This window comes from Mustelus asterias, chromosome 1 (genome assembly GCF_964213995.1).
Source record: "Mustelus asterias chromosome 1, sMusAst1.hap1.1, whole genome shotgun sequence".
Lineage (NCBI taxonomy): Eukaryota > Metazoa > Chordata > Chondrichthyes > Carcharhiniformes > Triakidae > Mustelus > Mustelus asterias.
Genome location: NC_135801.1, coordinates 90,998,514 through 91,023,640, shown reverse-complemented (window position 1 = coordinate 91,023,640; position 25,127 = coordinate 90,998,514). Strand labels below are relative to the sequence as shown.

At 39.4% G+C, this 25,127-nt stretch overlaps 1 protein-coding gene across 8 annotated transcripts in view; it reads left to right on the top strand.

Moving 5' to 3' along the window:
- The window catches only part of lcorl (ligand dependent nuclear receptor corepressor-like), a 130,830-nt gene that overhangs the window by 91,186 nt on the left and 14,517 nt on the right, over positions 1-25,127 (top strand). For 5 of the 8 annotated variants that reach the window (XM_078215338.1, XM_078215330.1, XM_078215351.1 and 2 more), the window contains one exon: positions 18,539-23,934. In XM_078215338.1, the coding sequence (XP_078071464.1) occupies positions 18,539-23,934 (5,396 nt within the window). Of the gene's footprint in view, positions 1-3,062; positions 3,123-18,320; positions 18,432-18,538; positions 23,935-25,127 lie in introns of those variants that run through there. The other 3 variants (XM_078215367.1, XM_078215394.1, XM_078215402.1) reach the window with 3 other exon arrangements.

Here is a 25,127-nt window from a genome sequence, read left to right as displayed (position 1 = left end):
AAAAGCCACTAGTGTTCCTTTTGCTTGCTAGCAGAGATTTGCTCTGAAAAGTTACATAATGATATCAGGTAAGAACAGGACTATTCTGTTTTTGCATCCCTTCCACTCATTTCGTTAGTCTGCCATAGATTAAATTATGATTTCTGCAGTGTAGAGCTTCTGCAGAATGATGGTCAAATGATTCAGTTTTTCAAAGAAGAAGAGCCATCACAGTTTGGAAAATCTGTAAGGCCTTTATGTGCCACATATCTCATGGACTGCTGATGCATTCTAAAATAGTATAAGAGGATCTTCCAATAAATGTCAGGTCCTTAAATTCGGTAGGAAACCAAGCTGAATACATGAAGTACAGGGGATCACCTAGAAAGAAAATAAGAAGCAAATGTATGAAAATAGATTATAAATGGAACACAATCTGTTATAAACATGAATAGTAGAAGGGTGGGACCAGTTAACCAGAAACAAGGTTATGTTGTGGAGGCACAGAGCATGGCAGAGGTACTATATGAGTACTTTGCATCAGTCTTTACTGAAAACCAGAATGTTGTAAATGTTGCAGTAAAGGAGAGGGCAGTAGAGGAATGGGTATGATGAAAATAGATGAAAATGTTTGCAAGGTTCAAGGTAAGGAAGTCACTCAGTCTGGTATTGTCCATCTTAAATTGCTGAGGGAAGTAATAATGATAAATTGTGGAGGCTCTGGCCAGAGTCTTCTACTTTAGGGAGTGGTGCCAGAGAACTGGCAATTGCAAATAGTAAATTTCCATGCAAAAATAGGGAGGGGCATAAACCCAGCAATTGCAAGCCAGGCAGCCTTATGTCAATGGTGGTGAAATTAATCTGGAACAAAGGGAATTCACGTTTGGAATAATGCGAATTAATCGATGAAAGCCAGCATGAATTTGTTATCTGGGGTGATGGTGGTAATGTTACAGTATTAGTAATCCAGCGGCCCAGGCTAATACTCTTGAGGAAACAGGTTCAAATTGCACCATGGCAGCTACTGGAATTTAAATTCAATTAATTACTAAGTACAATTAAGTTTTAGAAAATCTGGAATGGAAAGTTAGTCTCAGTAATGTGGAAAATCCACAGAAAAAGGCATGTGGTTCATTAATGTCCTTTGAGGGAAGGAAATGTACCATCTTTGCCCGGCCTACATGTGACTCCAGACCCTAACAGTGTGGTTGATTCTTAATTGCCCTCTGAAGCGGCCTCGCAAGCTACTCAGCAATTAAGGATAGGAAACAAATGCCTGTTTGAGAGAAGTGCCCAAATCTAATTAATTAAAAAGAAAAGCAAACTGTGACTAAGCCGATTGGGTTCGTCGTGTGGGTTGACATGTATATGGAATTTTAAAAGTAATTTGTTAACGAGCTACATAGTAGACTTGTTTAAAGCCCATGGGATTAAAGGGACAGTATATGTGTAGATACATAATTGTCTAAGGGGCAAAAAGAAAAGAGTATAGTGAACAGTTTTTCAGACTGGAGAAAAGTATGAAGTAGTGTCCATATTGGCACCATAGCTGTTTTCCGATTGTATATTAAAACTTGAATTTGGGTACACGGTGAGTGATTTTTTTTTCCCGTACCTGTGAACTAATGAGGATAAGAGCAGACCGTATAGGTTGGTGAATTGGCCAATACACCAATTTAATGCAGGGTAGGGTGAAATGATTCATTTAAGTAGGAGGAATGAGGAGATGCAGTAAACTAAGTGGTAAAATTTTGAAGGGGGTATTAAAGAAGACCTGGGGATTTATGTACACAAGTCTTTGAAGGTGGCAAAATAAGTTGAGAGAGCCAGAAAAAAAGGCGTGTGTGCTTCTTGGCTTTAAAATTAAGATGTATAGAGTACAGAAGCAAGAAATTATGCTAAATTTAAACAAAAACACTGGGTTAGGCTCCAGCTGGAGTATTGTGTATGGGCACCATACTTTTGGAAAGTTACTATGAAAATACAGATAAGTGTCTCAAAACCGTCAACCTTGCGCCAAAGTCAACACTGGATTTCAAATCTTGCTGATTTTCAGGTCTGGCAGTCGGGCTGGGTCAGGTGGGGACACTTGGAGCGTGGGAAAAGACGGATGCAAAAAGCTGATACTAATTGACTCGCCAACATGGCAATTTAGCACCGAGTCAAGTTAACCAATAAGTTATTTTACTTATCTGATAAAATTCATGCAAGACCGCTTTATTTTTTAAAAAAAGTTTTCAGATAGCCGGATTTGAGACACTGTACCTGTAGCAGGCACAAGGGACTTCAGTTATATGGAGGAACCAGAAAACTGAGGATTGGATAGCATAGAAAGTCAGTGGGAAATTTGTTAGCGATGTTCAAAATCATGAATGGTTTTGACAGAGTTAATATGGGGAAACTGTTTCAGTGGCTGAAAGGTAGGCAACCAGAGGAACAGATTTGAGGTAAATGAAAATAGATCCAGAGGCAGCATGATAAACACAAAATTGCAGCTTCTAAGAATCTGCAATGCACTGTCTTAAAATTTTGTGGAAATAGATTCAATCATTTTCAAAAGAGAACTTGATAAATATTTTAAAAGGAAAAATATACGCAAAGAGGAAAGTGTAGTTGAGCTAGCAGAGTCATGTCGTGCTAAATGGCCTCCTGTACTATAACATTCTATGATCTAGTTTGATAATTGGATTTTATAAATGTATACCAATCAGACCTGATTCCTTTTTCATGTGCGTATTTTCTTTTACATTGGTGCCTGATCACAGTCATTTTGAGGATTTGTTAAGCCTTTTTTCTAAATATAACCAAATTTTATAATTTCTACGGTAAGCTATAAAGAATTACTCCAAAATAGTTCACTGTGACAGGTTTCTGAAGTATTTATGCAAACAACTGACAGTATAAAGTCTGATCTTTTGATCAAGAAAACTCATTTAGCATGAGGTTGAGTAGTAAAACGAACAACATTTGGCATTCACCTCTGTTCCTGACATTCTTCTCTTCTCCCCATTCTCTTTCTTACTCCTCCCTCGACACCACTCCCCCAACCCTCAAACCCTGTACTGTTTCATTGCTTTCAGCAGCGTGGTGGCAAGGGAATTGCTGAGAAGATGCATCCCTGATTAGGAGACAGCCACTATGCGGTAAGATTTAAAGATAGATATGTTTTGGATGCAATTTCATATTGATTTGGAACAGGAGAAATTTTTGCATGCACACAAAAGGTTAAATTCATTCTGGAATGTTATTCTAATCAAGTAAAGGCAGTTGGCACTTTATTGCAGCAGCTCTGGCATGTACATTCGGATCAAAATGTTCTCAGTACTATTCTTGTAATTTTTTTGTGCTTGTAAAATGAGCATAGTACTAGCTTAGCGAACAAAGTTCTTTAAATAAGAATTAAAAATTAAATAGAATTTTGGAAACACAGGGTATGTCAGTGTCATTAAGGGAAAGCAGCTTCATGTTTTAGATTCAAACATTTTTGTCAATCAGATAAATGACTGCCTTAGTAGGAGTGAACTAAACAAACACGTAAGGGAAGGTAATGGGGTGGGGAGAAGCAAGAACACTGAATTCTACCAGAGAAGTTAATGTGTTTAAAAGTTGGAAAGCGATGATAATGATCTGCAAAGCTCATTTCAGCGAGATAGTAAAAAGACATTAATAGAACAAAGAAACTAGCAGATAGCTATGGACTGAAGTTTTCAAAGTTGATGTCCACAGGAAGTGCTCGAAGAGAAAAATCTGAACCTTGCTGAAACCTCATTAAAGTTTAATCAGAACAATACAGTTATTCAAAGACTGAGATACCAAGGAGCAGAAGGAGGAATTAAGGCCACAAGTCAAATCCAATCTGCAGACAAAATAATCACCAAATCTGCTTTAGTTTCCCCAAGCAGAAGAGCAGTAAATACAGTATGCTACATTGGAGAAGCTACATATAAATTACTAACTCGCATGGAAGAAGAGTTTGCTGCTTACCATGGTATTATTGGATGAGGTAAATGGCAGTTAATGCTACTTGTGAAAAGTGTCAGAGTAAGGTTATGGCAAATAAGGACAATGGAAGAATGAACATTGTCCCAAAGTGAATCTTCTCCCCCCCCCACCCCCCCACAAATGTAGAGGAAGAGAAAAATATGCAAAGGGTGGTGGGATCATCTGCTCGAAAATGGCCTAATGATTGCAGAGGCCAGTGGGATGAAAACTGAGCTCAAAGTAGCCCGTTATAATCGTAAGAAAACAAAAAAATGGGGGAAATGGAAATAATGTGGGCCCATGCCCACCAGAAACATCACTGAGGAAATTGGAGAGATCAAAAAAGGTCTGGCTAAAAAAAAAACAATGGGGGAAAAGAAACCAAATCTTTATGGAAAACAAAATGGGAAGTCTGAAGCCCAATCCAGGTGACTATAGATTTGTAATGGGTACCTGCAGAAAACCTATTGCCAGAGCTGGAGAGAACGAAAGGGAAAATTTGTGATGAACTGGATCAAATTGAAGGATAGAAGTAAAACACTGGGTGATGGAATTCTGAAACCTTTGTCTGAAGATCTTTGTCTTGTGCCCATGAGACCTTTGTCAAATCTATCCTGTGCTCCCACCTATCCCTGATCTATTTTGCTTTGCCTCTTAAACAGTATAACATCTATCACATTTCTTCCTCTTTTTAGCTCCAAATGTTAGCTCTGTTCTCTCTCCACAGATGCAGCCAGACGTGCTGAGTTTTTCCAGCATTTTTTATTTTTATTTCAGATTTCCAGGATCTGCAGTATTTTGCTTTTATTATTATGAAGGTGAAGGATATTTGAAAATTGGAAGTGAAAGATATTAAATGGTGTAGATTAGAAATGACAGTAACAGGGTGATCTGTGTAATGGAGAGAGAAAGAGAGGTTAGAATGGATGCCTAAGTCAAATTAGGAACAATGATAACCTGTTTAGCAATGGAATGAAGTGTTGGGAGCCTGACTCAAATTATAAGTGTTCTAAATATGCTACAAAAGACAGGCATGGTTAGGACTGAAACAGGTTACTCTAATAATACCTTTTATCGAGGTAGAATGTGGATTTTAAAAGTTTTTTGTGATGAGAACAAATTCTACCAAGTAGAGAGCTTTGGTGACTTAGGATCTGTTTGGCTATTTGAAGATGATGCAGAGGATTTGAATTTGTAAGGAACCACGGTGTGATGACTATAAGTCCACAGTAAAAGCACACTATTTGGGGGGGAAAGAACTATAAATTGTCACGGATAGGTATCTGATGATGGGTAGATGGAGGTAGGAGGAAATAAAGTGAAGGGCAGAGCAGTTTAGTGGAAACAGGTAAATGGATCTGCTATTTATATACTTGGAAGGGAGATGCTGTGTGGGATGGGAAATACAAGATGGGGAAAGGGAAGAGATTTCTGGAAGAGAAGAACTTCCCTGTAATAGATGTTGGGCTAACTGGCCTATAGTTTCCTGCTTTCTGTCTTCCTTTGTAAATAAAGGAATTACATTTGCTGAGAAATGATGACAGGTTTGATGATCAGTGACATATGAGCATACGAATTAGGAGTAGGCCACTCAGCCCCTCTAGCCTGTTCCGCATTACAGTCAGATCATGATCTTGTTGCACTAAAAGCCTACATTCCTGCTTACCCTCAATAACCTTTCACCCCTTTGTTAAATCAAGAATCCATCTAACTCAAGACTCTGGTTCTACTGCCTTTTGAGGAAGTGTTCCAGCGACTCATAGTACTGAGAAAATTTATCCTCATCTCTGCCTTAAGTGAGCCACCACTTGTATTTAAACAGTGACCCCTAATTCTAGGTTGTCTAACAAGTGGAAACATCCCCTCTACATCCACCCTTTCAAAACCCCTCAGGATCTTTAATGTTTTAATTAAATTGCTTCTTATTCTTCTAAACTCTAGCGAATACAAACCTATCTCCTCCAACCTTTCCCCATAAGACAACCCCCCCGCCCATTCCTGGTATTAGTCTAGCAAGCGTTCTCTGGACTGCTTCCAACTCATTTATATCTTAAATAAGGAGACCAATACTGTAGCATAATACTCCAGATGTGATCTCATCAATGCCCTGTACAACTGAAGCATAACCTCCCTATTCTTGTAATCAATACTCTTGAATAAATGATAACATTCTATTAGTTTTCATAGTTACTTGCTGCACCTGCATATTAGCCTTTGTGCTTCATGCACCAGGACACCCTGATCCCTCTGCACCTCAGAGTTCTGCAATCTCTCACCATCTAGTTAGTAAGTTGTTTTCTGCCAAAATAGACAATTTCACATTTTCCCACATTATACTCCATTTGCCAGATTTTTGCCCACTCACTTAACCTATCTATGCCCTTTTGTAGCCTCCTTAAATCCTCTTCATAATTGACTTTTCTACCTATCTTTGTGTCATCAGCAAATTTAGCAACCGTACCTTCAGTCCCGGCACCTAAGTCATTTTTATAAATTGTAAAAGGTTGAGGTTGTGTGACACTCTCAAAACCATGTTGACTCTGCCTGATTGCCTTGAATTTTTCCAAGTGCCCTGTTATAACATCTTTAATAATGGCTTCTAACATTTTCCCTATGACAAATGTTAGGCTAACTGGCCTATAGTTTCCTGCTTTCTGTCTCCTTCCCTTTTTAAATAAAGGAATTACATTTGCTATCTTCCAATCTAATGGAACCATCGCCAAATCTAAGGAATTTTGGAAAATTAAAACCAATGCATCAACTATCTCATCAGCCACTTCTTTCAAGACCATAGGGTGAATTCCAACCAGCCCAGGGGATTTGCCAGCCTGCAGATCCAACAATTTGCTCAATACCATTTCCCTACTATTTTCCAGAGTTCCTCCCTTCCATTTCCCGATTTACAGCTATGTTTGCGATGTTACTTGTGACCGCAAAATACCCGCTTGATTCATCCACCATAGCTACTTCTATTATCAATTTCCTAGGTGCAATTTTTATAGGAACGATGCTCATTTTGTTAACCCTCCTAATTTAACTATTTTAGAAACTCTTACTGTCTATCTCTGTTACTGGCTAGCTTTCTCTCGTACTCTGTTTTTTCCCTCCTTATCAATCTTTGTCATTCTTTGATCTTTATATTCTCTCCAATCTTCTGCTACTCGTCTTTGTGCAAATATATGCTTTTTCTTTAGTTTAGCACTGTCTTTAACTCTTTTAGTTAGCCACAGATGATGGACCTTCCCCTTGGAATTTTTTTCTCGTTGGAAAATATCCCTTTAAACTTCTGCCACTGAATCTGTCGATCTATCCCTTAAGCATAATTGCCAGTTCACTTTAGCTAGCTCTGCTTCCATGCCTTCATAATTCCCCTGTTTAAATTTAAAATACTAGTGCTGTCTCCCTCCATCAGAATGTAAAATGTAGGGGTGCCTTCAATGAGGTTATCACATTATTTATGATCCTAAGGGCATAATTTGAAGTTATTATACAGTTGGTGAGAGTCCTTTATTCACAAACTGACCTTTGTCAGCAACAAATTGGGATTGAGAGACCAGAAAACTACAAATCCAGAGACAAGACAGATTACACAAAGCGGATTAGGAAAGTGGAAAGGTCAAAATGACTAGTATTACATTGACAGTTCTCATGTGGAAAGGTTGAGAAAGCAGAAGTTCAGGGGAGAGGGCCAGTGGAGGCAATATGTGAGAAAGGCTTTCAGTGCAATACAAGAAGCCTGATCAAACATGAAAACTGTTGGCCAATGGTTGTAGAAGTAAGTTCTTCATTTTCAGCTTGGAATTTGTTGATGTAGACTTAGAAGAAACACCTAAGGCCCTTGCTGAGGAAAATTGGTTTAGTGGCACCCACATTCCTGGACAGGGTGAGGCTAGAAAAGAGAAATCACTGCATTAGAATTGCTTGAGGACGTGGTCCTTGATACCTGAAAAGAGGGAAAAGTTTTCTTTTGTTATTGGAGGACGGATAATGAGGCTCATAACTAAGCTGATGCTGTTTGAGCAACATGCTGGAACATGCCTGTGATGGCAGGTGATGGATTATATGAAGCAGTTTGTTTGATTATCACTGAGGTATCTGTCACTGTACGTGGATCCAGAGTGGATGGGTGAAAGTTAGAATAAGTATTGTTGGGAAGTTGATGCTGAAAGGACTGAAAAACAGTTCTCTGTAAATGCATTGACCTGGAATTTCCTTCTCATTTTTGCCCAGATATATCTGTAATCTATGTACAAATGACCTGCACACCATCAAACTCTGATCATAAAGAAGGCAGCATTCTGGATTTAGATGCATTGTGTGTGTAACTGCAACACATCTAATTCTCAATGTTTTGTATCTGTTCATTAGATCCTCCACCCAAATGAATCTGTCCACAAAAATAACTTCACTCAACTCCTAAATATGTTCATCTTCCAATGGCATTTGGTCAGGGTGTCTCAACTTTGTACCCAGAATTTTAGGTGCAGCAGGGAACCAGGCCATTTTCTTAACTTTTGTGCTATTTATTGGGCAGTTTTTAAAGAAATGACTAATCAATCAAGACCTTTATCTTTTTACAGCATGTCATATTAAAAATTGGAAAGTTCCCCTGATTTACAGGTTCTTAAACATGCCATGTCTGATGTGCAAGAATGATAGTTCTGTGAATTGAAAATAAAATTAGAAGACTTAAAGAATAAATTATTGAAGTGTCATGTCCTTGGGCCTCAATTGCTTACACTTTTTTACACCCATTTTAAGTTCCAGCGTATTCTAATGAGAAAACTTGTGTAACTTGATATCAGCAAAATGGGCACAAGATAAGTGCATTTCTGGATTTAATGACTTGATGGATAACATTTTGTCCCAGGAGGTAGCTCAAGGTCATAGTCACCAGAAGAGGACCATAACTTCAAAGGGTGACATTCATAGAGGAGCAATGGTAGCAAATCAGTATTTTAAAAAAAAATCAATCAATGAAAGCAATGTGTTGTACTCTGCGGCATTTGTGAAGGGAGAAATTAGTTTAAAAATTTGGTTTTCTCTGGATGCTCCAGTTTCCTCCCACAGGCCAAAGATGTGCGGGTTAGGTTGATTGGCCAGGTTAAAAATTGCCCCTTAGAGTCCTGGGATGCGTAGGTTAGAGGGATTAGCGGATGAATATGTGGGGGTAGGGCCTGGGTGGGATTGTGGTCGGTGCAGACTCGATGGGCCGAATGGCCTCCTTCTGCACTGTAGGGTTTCTATGATAAATATGAGGATTTGCGGGAATAGGGCCTGGGTGGAATTCTCTGGGGGAGAATTGGTGCAGACTGGATGGGCCAAATGGTGGCCTCCTGCACTTTAGGGATTCTGTGATTCTATGAAATGCATGTTACTTCAATTTGTGTTTCATTGTACAGAATTATATTTCAATTGCGAAAGATTAAAATAATTTTAATGAGAAGGATACTTCAGTAGCAAGTATTTAGAATGATAGTGATATTAGCAGAATATATAATAAAATTACATTTAATCTAGGTTTGTTACAATTCAAAGTTTTCTATCAATATACTGATTTAACGTTAATCTGTAAATTTTAAGACTGGTGGATTTAGTTTTCCACTCCTCCGTGGAATGATTTCACCTGTATGACAACTAATACATTTTGATAATGCTGCTAACAGCAATTAATGAAATTTGGTGAATTGTGGAGGTGTTAGTTATGTGTTTTGTTTAGGGGGCGGGTATAATAACGTAAATTCTCCTTGCTTTTTGGATCAAGTAAAATGATTCATATGATTTTACTACATCTTCGTAAGTTGCCTCTGGAGCAAGAATGGTGTACTTGTGGCTGGGAAAGTACCATTGCAATATGTTATGCCACCCTTATTGAAAATACCGCTGCTGTTAGTTTATTTAATTTTAAAGTGATAGCTCATAGCCTAGAGTCATTTTCAGCACACAAGGAGGCCATTTAGTCCATCGGGTTTATGCTGGCTCTCCATGGAACAATCCAGTCATTCTGATTTTCCCCTATTCTATAACCATGGCCTTGCACGTTTATTTCCTTCAAGTATTCATCCAATTTCTTTTTGAAACCATTCATCGTTTTTGCTTTCACCACTCTCCGAGGCAGAGAGTTCCACTTTTTCTCACTTTCCTCCTGCATGTCTTGCTGAAAACCTTAAATCTGTGTCCATAGTTCTTGTACTATGAAGTAATAGGAACAGTTTTCCTTTGCCCACATAATCTTGTACAATTATATCAAACTCTTCTTGATTATTCCCAACTTCTCCAACCTAAACTTGTAGCTAAAGTCCCCCATCCTCATAACCATTTTGATAATTCTCTGCACCCCTCAAAGATCCTTGCACCCTCTCGCAGACACTCGCATCCTTCCTGAAGTGTGGTATCGGAGCTGAGTGCAATATGCTTTAGTTGTAGCCTGACCAGAACTTTATTAAGTTTCAACATAACTTCCCTACTTTTATACTTGTACCTCTATTTGTAAAGGCCAAGATCTGATATACTTTGCTAACCACTATTGCAGTATGTCTGCTGCCTTCAAAGATCTATGCACATGGACCTTCAAGTCTTAACAGCTGGTTTATATCCAATTTTTAAATATTAACTGCAAGTACATATTATGACATACAAATACTGGACTTGGCAAAGACATAGCCTGGTGGAATGAGCAGACATGTGGCAGATGAAATTTCATGTAGAGAAATATGAAGTGATTCATTTTGGTGGGAAGAACATGGAGAGACGATAAAAAATAATGAGTATAACTCTAAAGAGGCTGCAAAAACAGACACCCAGGGGTAAATGTGCACAAATCATTGAAGGTGGCAGGGCAGGTTGCAAAAGTAACAGGCACACGAGATCCTGGGCTTTACAAATAGAAGCAAAGAGTACAAAAGTAAGGAAGTTTATAATGAACCTTCCTAAAGCACTGGTTCAGCTTCACCCTGAGTGTAATGTCTTCTGGGGACCACACTTCAGGATGGATGTGAGGGCCTTAGTGAAGGAACAGAAAAGATTTAGGAGAATGCTTCCAGGGATGAAGGACTCTAGATCTGTGAATAGATTGGAAAAACTGGGGCTGTTATCCTTGGAGAAGAGGTGATTGAGAGGAGATATGATGAAGGGTCAAGATACAGTAGAATGTACTGCCCAAGAGTGTGGTGGCAGCAGGTTCATTCAAGGCATTAAAAATGGAATTAGACTTACTTGAAAAGGAAGAATGTGCAGGGTTACAGGGAGAAGATGGGGAATGGCACTAAGGGATTTGCTAATTTGGAGACCTGGTGCAAGCACGATGGGTCAAATGGTCTCCTGCACTGTAAGAATTCTGTGATTCCTCTGTCCTGTGCACCCTTTAGAACTCTGCCATTAAGTCTATATGGCCTTTCCCTATCCCTTCTACCAAAATCCATCATTTCACACCTCTATATTAAATTTCATCTGTCACTTGTCTTCCCATGCTGCTAAATATGTTATGTTGCAGTCAGTTAGCATCACCCTTCCAAGTTTGGGATCATCGGCAAATTTTGACCCTTGGAGAATGCCACTGTCTACCATCCTCCAGTCTAAAAAATAACCATTTACTGCAACTCACTATTGTGGGTAGCCAGTTTTTTAAATCCAAGTCCATAGATGTGTAGGTTAGGTGAATTAACCATGGTAAAAGCGCAGGGTTATAGGGATAGGGTAGGGGTTGGGCCTGAGTGAGATGCTCTTTCAGAGAGTCGGTGCAGACTTGAAGGGCTGAATAGCCGCCTCTGCACTGTAGGGATTCTATGAAGTTGACAGTGACTCTATTATTCCATGAGCCACAAATTTGTTAACCAGCTTTTAATGTGATACTTTGTCAAATTCTTGTTTAAAATCCACATATACACCATCTATTGCATTCCCTTCATCAACCTTCTTTGCTACTTCATAGCGAAATTCAATTAGATTGATCAAACACAATTTTACGAATTCCTGCCGTCTGCTTAATTAACCAGACTCCTCAAGTGCCTATTGATTTCCCCCACCGCCAATCATAGTTTCTAAACCCTAGCCACTGTTGATGTTTAACTGGCCTGTATTTGCTCGGACTTTCCTTGCACACTTTGAATAAGGGCGCTACGTCTGGCACTCTACAATCTTCTGGGACTTCCTCCATATTTAGGGAAGATCAGAAGATTATGGCAAGTCCTTCCACTATATCCATCACCATTTCCTTTAGATTCCAAAAATGGGGCCAGTTCGTTGGATATATTCAAGAGGGAGTTGGACGTGGCCCTTGTGGCTAAAGGGATCAAGGAGTATAGAGAGAAAGCGGGAGTGGGATACTGAGTGCGTGATCAGCCATGGCCATTTTGAATGATGGTACAGGCTCGAAGGGCCAAATGGCAACTCCTGTACCTATCGTCTATGTTTCTATGTGTAGATTAGGTGGATTGGCCATGGTCAATTCGCAGGAATAGGGTGGGGAGTGGGTCTAGACTCGATGTGCCCAATGGCGGCCTCCTGCACTGTAGGGATTCTATGGATCCTGGGATGCAAGTTATTCAGACCAAGCACCTTATCCACTCTAAGCAAAGCCAGCTTTTCAAGTATTTTCTCCCTCGTATTTCATCCATCCATCACCTCTCGTGTCTTCACTTTTGCAAATATTTTGTCAGCTTCCTCTTCCTTACTAAACACTAGTGCAAAGTGATTTTTAGTTATTCAAGCCTTGCCCTGTGTCTCCAAGTATATATCACCCTTCATCCTGAACTATAGCTAATGCATCTGGAGACACTTTGCTACACATGCAGTCCCACAAAGTGTCTTGAAATTCCCCCATGGTTCCACAAAGAATTGCAATCAACAGATCTCTGATGTCTATCTATGATCTAAAAAGAACACCCTCCATTCCCTCTTTAACAATCTAATTCTTTCTTGTTTTGAACTATTAATTTTAACTACAGCCTCAAACAACTCGGTGCTTACTTACCCTGATTGAATTTTTAAATTAAGGAACATAGAAAATAGGAGTAGGCCATTCAGCTCTCCGACCTTGCTTCATCCATTCATTATGATCATGGCTGATCATCCAATTCAGTAACCTGTTACTGCTTTCCCCCCATGTTCTTTTAGCCCTTAGAGCTATATCTAACTCCTTCTTTAAAATATGCAATGCTTTGGCCTCAACTGCTTTCTGAGGTAGAGAATTCCATAGGCCCAACACTCTGAATGAAGAAATCTCTCCTCATCTCAGTCCTAAATTGTTTATTCTATAACCTCAGACTGTCACCCCTGGTTCTGGACTCCCCTGCCATCAGGAACATGTTTCCTATGTCCACCCTGTCTAGTTCTGTTAGAATTTAATAGGTTTCTATGAATTCCCCCCTCATTCTTCTAAACTCTAACGAATATAGTCCGAACGGATGCATGCTTACAGTGACCGGTATTTGTACATTCCCCTCTCTCAATCTATAGCCAGTCAGGTAATCTGCCTTCCTGTTTTTGCTACCAAAATGGATAACCTTGCATTTATCCAAATTATACTGCATTTGCCCACTCAACTTGTCCAAAGCACACTAAAGCATTTCTGCACCCCCTCACAGCTCACCCACCCATCCAGCTTTCTGTCATCTGCAAATGGAGATATTACATTTAGTTCCCCCATCTAAGTCAATATATATATTAAAAAAAAATATAAAGTGAATAGCTGGGGTCCGAGCATGATATTCCTTTCATAAATTCATGCTGACTCTTTCCATTCTTGCCACTGTTTTACTGCCACTGTTTTCAAAGTGCTCTGCTATTAATTTTTATTTATATAATGGACTATAGCATTTTCTCCACTACCAATGTCAGTCTGACTAGACTACAAATTCCCTATTTTCTTTCTACCTCCAAAGGGAGGTAATTAGCTACCCTCATCCTTAGGAAATGTTCCAGAGTCTATAGGACCTTAGGAGGTGAGCACCAATGCATCCTCTATTTCCAGGACCACTTCCTTAAGTACTTTGGGATATTAATTTTCAGACCCTGAGGATTTATCGGCCATCAATTTCCTTAGCACCATTCCCCTGCTAATACCGATCTCCTTTAGTTCTCCCCTCTCACTAAACCCTGCGTCCCCCAACATTCCTTGTCCCACTCCCATTATTTTTCAATGTGGTCCTGTTGGATTCTGGCCCTTGATTTCACTTTTCTTATTCCCCTTTCTCTCTTTTGTTCTTATTCTGTTTCCCCCTCTTCTGACTCATTCCATAGATTCCCATTCCCCTGCCATTTGAGTTTAAGCCCTCCAGAACCACTGTAGCAAACACTCACCCAAGGGCATCAATCCTGATCCCTCCTAGGTACAACCCGACTAGTTTTGTACTGGTCCCACCTCCCCCAGAATCGGTCCCAATGTCCCAGGAACCTAAAACCCTCCCCCTCACACCATCTCTTCAGCCATGTATTTATCTGGTGTATCCTGCTATTCCTGCTCTGACTAACATGTGCACTGGTAGTAATCCTGAGATCACTGCCTTTGAGGTCCTACTTTTTAACTTGCTTTGTGACTCCATATGTTGTTTATACCAGTGTGTACCACAACCACTGGCTGTTCACCCTTCCTCTCCCTGCTCTGAAACATCCTTGACCCTAGCACCAGGGAGGCAGCATCCCATCTTGGAGTCGCATTTGGGGCTACAGAAATGCCTTTCTATTCCCCTTACAATTGAATCCCTTATAACTATTGTACTCCCACAATTTTTACAAATTCCCTGTGTAGCAAAGCCAATCATGGTGCAATGAATTTGGTTGTTGCTGCTTTCCCCCAAGTGGCCATTCCTGCCCCCCACCCCCCTTCCCCCCAACATTATCTAAAACAGTATATCTGTTTTGCAGAGGAATGGCTACAGGAGATTCCTGCACTGCTTGCTTGGTCGTCTTATTCTACCTGGTCACCCATTCCATTCCTGTCAGTGGAGTCTTAGCCTGCTTTATGACCACTTTTCTAGATGTGCTATCCACAAAACTCCCCACTTGCGGAGCTCTCCAGTATTTAAAAGGCACCGCTTCAGCTCTGAACCCTGGGCTTCCAGGAGCTGCAATTGGAGACCCATGCTGCATACATGCTGGGCCTGGACACTGGCAATGTTCCTGGCTTCCCACATAGAACAGGAGGAGCATACCATGGCTTTGGGTTCTCCTAGCATGACTTATCTCTTTAAATTTAAACTTTTAGAAGATGCTTTAAATCAAATAATATCAATTATTCTAGAGCCCATTTTCCCTGGTCCTGGTCACTACAGAATATACCCATACAAACTATAGACCACAAAATAAAGACCTTGCAAACTATATAAGTGATAAAAGTAGAAAATACTTCCCCGACCCAATCAGCAGCTTCCACCTGCCCTACGTCACTTTTGAATCCTGACATCACCTGACATCACCTCAGGAGCTCCAAACTCCAAGCTAGCATTCAGATTTCTCACGGGTTTTCCTGTAATGTCACTTTGTTTTTTTCAACAAAAACTGACTGCAATGGTACTCTTCCCAGACTGCTTCACTTAAGTTATTAATCTGAGTGAATGTCCTCGTTTAAAGAGAAAAAATCTCAACAACGAGTCATCTGCTTTCCTGTGAAGTCACGTTTTGTTTATTTTAACAGTCGGTCAGTTCTGAACCCAGCCACTCCTAAACTTTCATTTTCATGTCCATCTGACTGAACTCTTAGAGCTGCTACATTTGTACCTCTAACATGAACTAAAGAAATTAGCAATGCAACTTAATGTATATAAGTTACTCATCAAATAAATTTATTTCGAGGCAAAATCTGAGTGTTTCAAGTTTCAATGCCCTGTTTGTGAACTGAAATCCCACTCACCTGATGAAGGGGCAGCGCTCCGAAAGCTAGTGGCTTGTGCTACCAAATAAACCTGTTGGACTTTAACCTGGTGTTGTGAGACTTCTTACTGAACTGAATCAGCACTGGAAACCATGACCCCTTTTACAGCACTAGCTGCTATACTATGGTAACTCTAATGCACCAAATAGCTTTGGAACTTTGGAACATTTAAACAGGTTTTCTATGTTAACGAATGAGTGTTGAAGGATGGGTGAGCTAATGGGGCAAGGGCTTGTAGGACGGATGGATGAGTTAAGGGGGGTAAGGGTGTGTAGGGTAGATGGATGAGTTAAGGGGGTAAGAGTGTGTAGGGTGGGTGGTAAGCTAAGTGTGTAGAGGAGATTGATGGGGCAAGGGCATGTAGGGTGGGTGGGGCAAGGTTAGGTAGGGTAATGGCATGTAAGGTGGGTGGGTTCAGTGTGTAAGATGGGTGGGTTAAGGGGGCAAGGGCATGGAGAGTGGGTGACTTGAAGGGGTAAGGGCAGCACCTGGGTAAGATGCTGATGCCTTCAGGGAGAGGAGTCACAAAAGGTCAGATGGCAGGGGCTAGAAGAGGAGTCATATGGGGGAGTGATTTGGGGTGTCGGGGGCTCTGTGGGGACTCGAGGGAGTGGGGCTAGTCGGCTCAGGAGGAGGAAAATGGATGGTGGAAGGTACTCGAGTCGGTTTGGGAAGTTGAGGGTGTTGAAGTGGTGGGTCACGGTGGGATCAGTTACCCTCGAGAGTCCAGACTAGGACCCTCATAACATTTCCTGGGTAACTATTAAGGCAAGTAATTGGGAACCGTCCAAAACCTCTCTAAATCTAGCCCAGAGTTGAAGACTTTTTGAGGGAGCAGGGGAATTTCCCACCTAAAGTTTAAACTTTGCGGGCAATTCCCATGGTTTCAGAGCATTGAGACTTCCAAGGGACCCTGTTGCATATCTTGGAAATTTCTGATGATACGGGGACAGAGATATCTGACTCCTCATCTTCTATTTTTCCATTATTGTGCCGTACTGAAATGACGTAGTGATTGCTCGGGCGTGTTCAATAAATTTCTTGACAATTGGTGTTTCCAAATAATGGATCTCCGGACTGGGGAGGTTATAGTGTATTTATGATTGCTTGTTCTTTCCATTGATGCAGCGTAGCAAATGCTAAGGAAGTTTTTGATTTCATTTTCTTATTTACAGTAATTTGAAGTACAGCTTGGTAACAGGCCTCACCATAATGCTACTAAATTAATTGGTCTACATTTTTGGCCAGATTCTTGGAAGTATAGATTAGTTAATTGCAGTAATAATTTTTCACACTTTTTCTTTTCATTTCCAGTGAACTATCACTGATGGGTTTTGTTTAACTCAAAATACGCTGCAAATGTTTCTCCATTTGCATGCAAGTAAATTGAGCAAAGAAATGCATACGAGAATACCATATCTATGGATAATGATGTACGGTTAATATTTTTGCGTAAATAATTACAAATACCTGATTGGGATTAAATCGTGCTGTTTGGTAATGAAACACAGCTCCTGGTTTTAAAATGCTTAATGGCTCAAGACAGATGTCCTTCTGTTGATCCCCACTCTTTAAACTGCAAGGCTGCTAATTGAAAGAAGTTTAGCTATTTTTAAATATTGTTTCTATTGAATGGGATTTTATTGTTCAGTACTGCTCATAATTTGGACTTAAATTAGCAAAGTAAATTCATTGAGAAACGGTGTTGAAAATCGAAAAGTCACAGGGTAAGAAAACAAACTGTTCTTGAGTTTGAAATAAAAGTGCATTGTTGGGATATAACTTATCAGTTCATGTGTAAACACTTGGCTGCTCTGGAACATAACTTTACCTGAGACTAGTAACAAAATGTTATGTCAATTCTAACCAATTAACAGTGCAAGCAGATTTTCACACTATAAATGCCAGTTACCTCTATTTACTCACTGCTTTTGAATATCTATTTAAAGAGATTTTCCAAAGCTGAGCTGTTATTTATAGTTGAGTTTTGTGTTAAGAAATATTATGGTTTCTTGAATGAAATTTGAATGGGTTCCATTTGTGATGGTATTTCTTAGGTATTTTTAAGAGTTTCCTTTTTTTAATCTTTACCATGCTGTAGAATACCTTGGTTGACAACTTGTGCAGGATTGTGACTGTACCAACATGCAAATTGGAAATTAATATAATGTTGTTTCTGTTTAGAATTATCTGATGCAGTCGTGCTTAATGCATGTCGAGTATCATGTTAGGATGCAAACCCTTTCCCGAACCGAATTTAAATATGTGCGTAAAGTTGCTTGGTTACTCAAAATGGTAATGATAAATTGAAGATCTCTTTTTCTGGATCTTGAGCAACTCAGCTAGAACACACTGATATCCTCTGAGCTTTTGCAGTTTGATTTAATTAAATTTGTGCATGACAAACTTCATGTAAATGGCAATTGTATTCCTTTGCTATACAAATAACTAATGTACTGTAGTTTTTATGATATTTCTGTCTTTTTTGCAGGATATGCGTGTAGATATAAAGATTTTGGCACAGTATTCTATCGTGTCAAAAACTAGCTCTCACTTTACAGTGAGCATCTCTACTTCAAGGAGCTGATTTTGAACATTTGAGGTTTCAGTGTAATGCTTTGAGTGATGTATTTGAACATTTTAGTCAATAATTGTAGCCTTTTTTGGAAGAAATATTGTAATGTCATGTTTTATTTATTTTTTTTACAGTTATAAGACTGAAACTGATGCAGGAACGGTGTTCAACTTTACTGAGAAAACTGGTCACATAAACCACAAAGTAACTGCTTTAAATGAAATTTTATCTACATTATGCCCTAATCATCGGAAACTTCTTACTACAATGCTTACGTGTCTAATCCAAGCAAAAGATGCTTCGAATGTGCAATACAGAGATCAAAGAACTTCACAATTTCAAAATTCCTCATCTGATTTCAATGAAAATAAAGTAAGTGAAGGACTATGTAATTGTAACGGATTCAGTTGGTGTGAAAGTTGCACTGTGAAAACTGTGCAGCAAGTTCCTTTTGCATGGGTTCCTTGCTGCATGAAAGACCTACAATGTTTATCATGCAAAAAAGGCACTCTTGGATGTTTCACAATAATAAGTAATGGAGTTTGCAAACAGTGTAACAAAAGCAATATCTACCAGATTTACAATGGGTCTTATAAACATATTTCTGGATGCACTTATGCTGAAGGAGCTGCCATTCAAGCTTGCAGTGAACTTCCAATTGAAGAAACGTGCAACATAGAAACAACAGAATCTTCAGCCGTCACAAATAATGTCAAAGATTATAGTAGGCCGCGAAGCCCATCGCCTCCACCTCTGTCTCCAGTAAGAACTGATGGGTTTGAAATTGATGGAATAAGCAAAACCGCTTCAACTTTGGATGCTAATAATTTTGAATTTATCGTCACACAACCTCCCTCTCTTTCACCAGAAGAGGAAGAAGATTGTGGCCCAGGAGTCTCAAGCCAGACTCAAACCAAATCAAAGTTTGCAGAAAAAAACGAGCAAGGAGGGGATGATTTTGAGATGGGTGATGGTGAAATTAGTAGAACACCAGATTCTGAGAATGATCTGGAAAAAGGTGAAAATTCAGCTTCATTTCAGGAGGTAATGGAACGGATAAATGAAAAATTGAAAACAATAGAAACAACTGATGGTCAAATTTTGGCCAATCTCTCAAACAGTGATTCTTACCAAGGAAATAATGGTAGCTTTAAGTTGAGAGAAATTGCAGCTACGTTGTTGCACAAAGCAAAGATCAGTGATTATAGCTTAATGGAGTTACTTAAACAGCATGAAAAAAATCGGGAAAAGCGAATAATTCAAACCCGTTTTCGGAAACGTCAAGAAACGTTGATTGCTTTGCATAATTCACCAGACTCTCCGTTATCTCGACGCCAAACAGTTCAAATAAAGCGAGACCTTGCAAATCTTGACCAGCTATTTTTAAGAAAGAAATCAACATCTGAAAAATATGGAAAGAGGTCAAAGAGTGGCATTAGAGATGGAAATTCACCAGACACCCAATACTCACTTAGCAGTGAAGATTTGCACAACGCTAACATAAGTACACATCCTAGTACTTTGCCTGACCAGTATGAAGCTGAATGTAGGAATTTATCTGGAGAATGTGTACTAGGTAAAACAGAAGATGTGACAGAATGCTTAAATTTATCAAAACAGAGTGCAGTCTCCAATCTGTTAAACATTCTTGAGGTAGATGAAATGAGTGTGGAAACTCCAAGAGATAACACTGAGAAGTCAGCAGCTGACCCTGGTTGTAAAGAAACTCCTGTGGCCTTAGAAAATTCTGAGAAAATAGATTGTAGGTCCAACATTGGCAGGACCAAAAGAAATATTCTGCCTCCAGAAAGGTTTTCTATATACATTACTGAGCCTAGAAAAATGTTCTATGCTGCCTGTTTCTCAGAACATCTACAGCGAAGACCTATTAAGGCCAAAAAATCTGATGTGGACTATGAGAGTAGTGCTTATAAAATGTCTAATACTGACAGCCCTAAGAAGCAAGGGATCCGTAATGAAAAGGACAGTGTAATGGTATATGAAGTAACTGAAAGTTTAGAAGTATCAACTTCTAGTCAGCCTGAGCTTCTAAAGGGCATAAATAATATTGATAGTTCAATAGGCAATGAAGAACATGGAAATGAACCTAATTTATCAGAGGTGATACTTCATGCATCACAAAAACCAAATGAACTTGTGGATCAATGCAGTAATAAAAAGCAAAAGGCACCTATAGTGTTAAATGCTGGCCCATTGGAAACTCTTTGTTCCATGGAACATAGTGGCACTGCACAGCCTGATATTTGTATTGATATTTGCACTAAAGATAACTCAAAATTTGTTGACAAATGTGGAACTTTGGAGAATGCAGTAAACAATTTACTTTCTAGTCCACCTGAATGTGAAGCCGCAAACATACTTGACTCAAATTCATTGTTGGGGAGTGACTGTCTGAGCGTGAATTCTCCATTGCAGCAGAGGTGTCTACATCATGCAATATGTGAATGCTCAGTTCATGAGGATACTGGTTCCACAAATAAAATGGGCACGAGTCAGAATTATTCAGTTAACTACAGCAGCCCCATAAAGCTCATGTTTCTCTCTAAAATAAGCAATGAGAAAGGAGTTAAATATACGCTGACATCTGTAAACTCTTCTCAGCTTGACACCAGCACTTGTATTTCAAAGATGGATCCTGCAGACATTCTCAAAACACCAGAGGAAGACAATTCATCTGCTTCTGAAAGTGCTAATGCAGTGGAAAGTTTCCAAAATTCAGTTGCTGCTGAAAGTAGTAATCCAACAGAATGTTTGCAGAGTTGTTCAGAAAGTCCTCCAACAGTCTGTGAGGAAGCAAATTACAATCTTGAAATGGAGACATTCAGTTGTAATCGACCTCTCTGCTCAAACAATTATGTAAAAAATGATGCTGAAATTGAAATTACCGATCAAACGGTAGAAAAGACAGTGATTTCAAAGGAAATGGACGAATCTATTCTAAAACGAAAACCTGGTCGTCCCAAAAAACTAGGCCCACCTGTGGAAAAACAGATTAAAAGGCCAAAGGGCAGACCACCTAAACCTAAAGTAGAGTTATCAGAACCTGCCGGGTGTACAGCTGAAATGCCAGATATTGAAAAACTCAATACATCGTATTCATCTTTCGCAGATGACAGCCGTAATATTAGAATTACAGTTGTCTATGGAAGATCAAGAAGGTTCAAAAGATTAGTGTCTGAGAATAAAATTGTGGCAAGTAATCACCCAACAAATACTAATGAAAGTGATTTAAAGCAAACTTGTGAGAAGCAAGTAGAAGAAATTATGCAGGGCTCTGTTGCAGTGGAATTGGACGGCAAGCCTGATAGTTCTGCACCTTTGTTGATTCGAAGTGAAAATGGATATGATCTGGTGAGGCCCATTAAAGCTAAGACTGTTTCACTTCATACCAGTGGCAAAACTATTTGTCCAAATAGTAAGCCTACTGCTGTTAAAACTTCAAAAGATGGACAACGAAAACCTGGGCGTCCTGCAAAAGTGAAGATTTCAGGTATATCTGTAACTGTGGATGCAGTATCACCTCTGAAAAGAAAAGTCTGTATTAATAGTATATTACCTCCATTAGACCAAGAGTCTTCACCTTCAAATAAATTGTCTGCAAATGCACCTATCAAAGACAATGATTCATATAAGGAATCTTTAAGAATCCAAAATCATTGTGAAACCAGCTCAAACGAAAGTGTTGGTGAGAAGAAAGTAAAATCTACCGTTCCCTTGAGGCATTCTGTTAGGGTTAGAAAGCCATCTCTGTACTACTTTCATTCCTTTGCAAACTCCTGTTCATTCTCTCAAAGTAGTGCTTTGGTACGTAAATCACGGAAGCTGCTTTTAAACAAAGCGGGGAATGAACTTGCTAAAAACAGAAAGTTGGATATTAAAATGGTATCTGAGAACATCACCTCAAATGTTGAATCTGGGAGTAATGAGGAGGAAACCAAGAATGAAGTAGCTGAATTTGACTGTGGTTTGGAAATATCAGCAGATCCAATTTTTATATCAAGCACTTCACTCAAGTGGTGGCACACCTCCACTTCTAAACAAACTTTGCAGGAGGAACTTGACATGCGATTTGAACAGATAAACAGTGGCTGGCTTCCTGTTGATGCTACAGAATTGATTGCTTCTGACAAAAGAAAATGCCCAGTTCAGTTGGAGAGAGTAACCAAATCTGTGATGATTGCAGATGATAAGCAGGTTAAAATTTCTCCTATCCAAATGTTGTTTCAGGGAAATTGTAATATGGATAAAATTTGTGCATGGTTTATGCAAACAACAGAAACTCATTCTTTATCCATTGTAAGAAAAGAGAATGCACGTGATCCTATTGAAGTTCTTAATGCTAAAGGAGTTTTGGCAGTAGGAAGTCAAATTGATACCTGCCCAAGCCCTCAGGCAGAACATTTGAAAAAGCACCTTAAAAAATTTGCACTAGAATCTCCTTTGAGACCAAGAAGGCACTTGCATCTGTCAAACAGAATGTCCAAGTTTAAAGTTTTTAATGCTAAAAGGAAGCTTTTGGTAAGGTATAACAAAAGAATTTGCTGTAGACCACAACATTCAAGCCACAGAAATTTGTCTCTCAGTCACAGAGTTCAGTACAAACAATGGAAATCTGTTTGGAAATGTATAAATGAAAATCCACAATACCAAAATCTGAAACAAGACTTGGTGATCACAGCAGAAAGCAAAGACATTCAACAAACTGAGCTTGAAATAAATTGCTTTCCACCTGAAAGAGAGCCTGCGGTACTGCCCAGTGGAAAGGAAAATGCAAACCGCGATAAACGTAGCATAGATGTTGGTTTGTCTGACTGTGCATCCATACAGAACTTAAATTCAACAAATCACTCCAAATGTAAAACAGAGAAACTAGAAAGCACAGCAAAGCATTTGGAACAAGAAGACTCTCTTGTCGAGCGGCAACAAAAAAACACTTTCAAAAATGCAAACTGGAAATTGAGGAATTTTAAAGAGTGCAGGGTATTTCTGAGGAAGATCAACTCTCTGGATCAGAGCCATTTTAGAAATTATGATCCTTGGCAGCAGTCCAAAAATAGCTCATCTGATACTAAAGATACAAGTAAGCTTCAGAGATTTACTGAAGAAAATAGTGATCCACGCAGTGAAATAAATGCCCCTGCTGTTATTGCATTTGAAACACAAAACTTAAACTCTGCAGGTCCTACTTTATGTGAACTAAAAGGGAAGAGAAAGCACAAAGACAGGACAAGTAATCAGAATGGGTTGAACAGCTCACCATCTAAAAAGGTTAAGCACTTTGCTAGTAAGCAGACAATGCCTTGCCAAATTGACAGTGATCACTTCACTTCATTGAGTAACAACAGTAACCCAGTCAATGAAAAGAGTTCACAAAAGGAAAATGCAGAAATAGTGAAGAATAATGCAGGGAAAAAACATCCAAGCGTGAACGCAGCTACGACATCAGTGAAGAGGATGAGTCGGTCACCTGTTGAACAAAGATTACAATATCAATTACAGTTCCAAATAGGTAAGATTAAACTATTAGAAGATTTATTAATGTTATAGGAAGATTAAATCCTCTGCCTTCTCCATTCAAACTTTTTTTCATTGTGAGGTCCTCAGTTATCCTAATAACGGTGAAATGAATGAAATGGGAGTTCAAAAGCTAAATTTAGAAATACAATAATTGCTTATTTAGTGGCACTTTGCATACACGCGGGATGCAGAATGATTGCATTGTTGTGTAATGGCAAGTCGGACCAATGAAGCTATGTCCATTTGTATCTTGATAATCTCAGGCCACTAAAACTTCTATTAAATTCACTGTCAGATGATAAAATACATCATTTTGCTACCAAGACTGGACTGGAGTGAATTGGACATAACTTCACTTTTGGGTTAAAATCCTGCTCATTTTTGCAAGAAAGATGACTGATTTCTGGATCAGTGAGTTTGGACAATCTAAATCCAGTTCCTAAAGGACATGGGTCAGCAGCACAAAACTGACATTAATTGACTGTAGCATTAAGATTACAGGTTGGCAGTGCAGCAAACACAAAATTATTCAGATTGTTGCAAAATGGATGTTTTTCTGAATTTGAGGATTTGGTACCTTTTTTATGAGCAGAGTGGAGGTAGCATTATTATACATCTGGCTGTATTATACCTAACCTACTCTGCTGCATGTCACCACTGGGTGCCTGAAATAGAATACAAGGAAGTAGAAGCCTTGCTTCAGCTATACACAGCCCTGCCTTGTGAGCAGTTCTGGGCACTTTAGGATATATTGACCTTGGAGGGAACATAGAACATAGAACAGTACAGCACAGAACAGGCCCTTCGGCCCACGATGTTGTGCCGAGCTTTATCTGAAACCAAGATCAAGCTATCCCACTCCCTATCATCCTGGTGTGCTCCATGTGCCTATCCAATAACCGCTTAAATGTTTCTAAAGTGTCTGACTCCACTATCACTGCAGGCAGTCCATTCCACACCCCAACCACTCTCTGCGTAAAGAACCTACCTCTGATATCCGTCCTGTATCTCCCACCACGAACCCTATAGTTATGCCCCCTTGTAATAGCTCCATCCACCCGAGGAAATAGTCTTTGAACGTTCACTCTATCTATCCCCTTCATCATTTTATACACCTCTATTAAGTCTCCCCTCAGCCTCCTCCGCTCCAGAGAGAACAGCCCTAGCTCCCTCAACCTTTCCTCA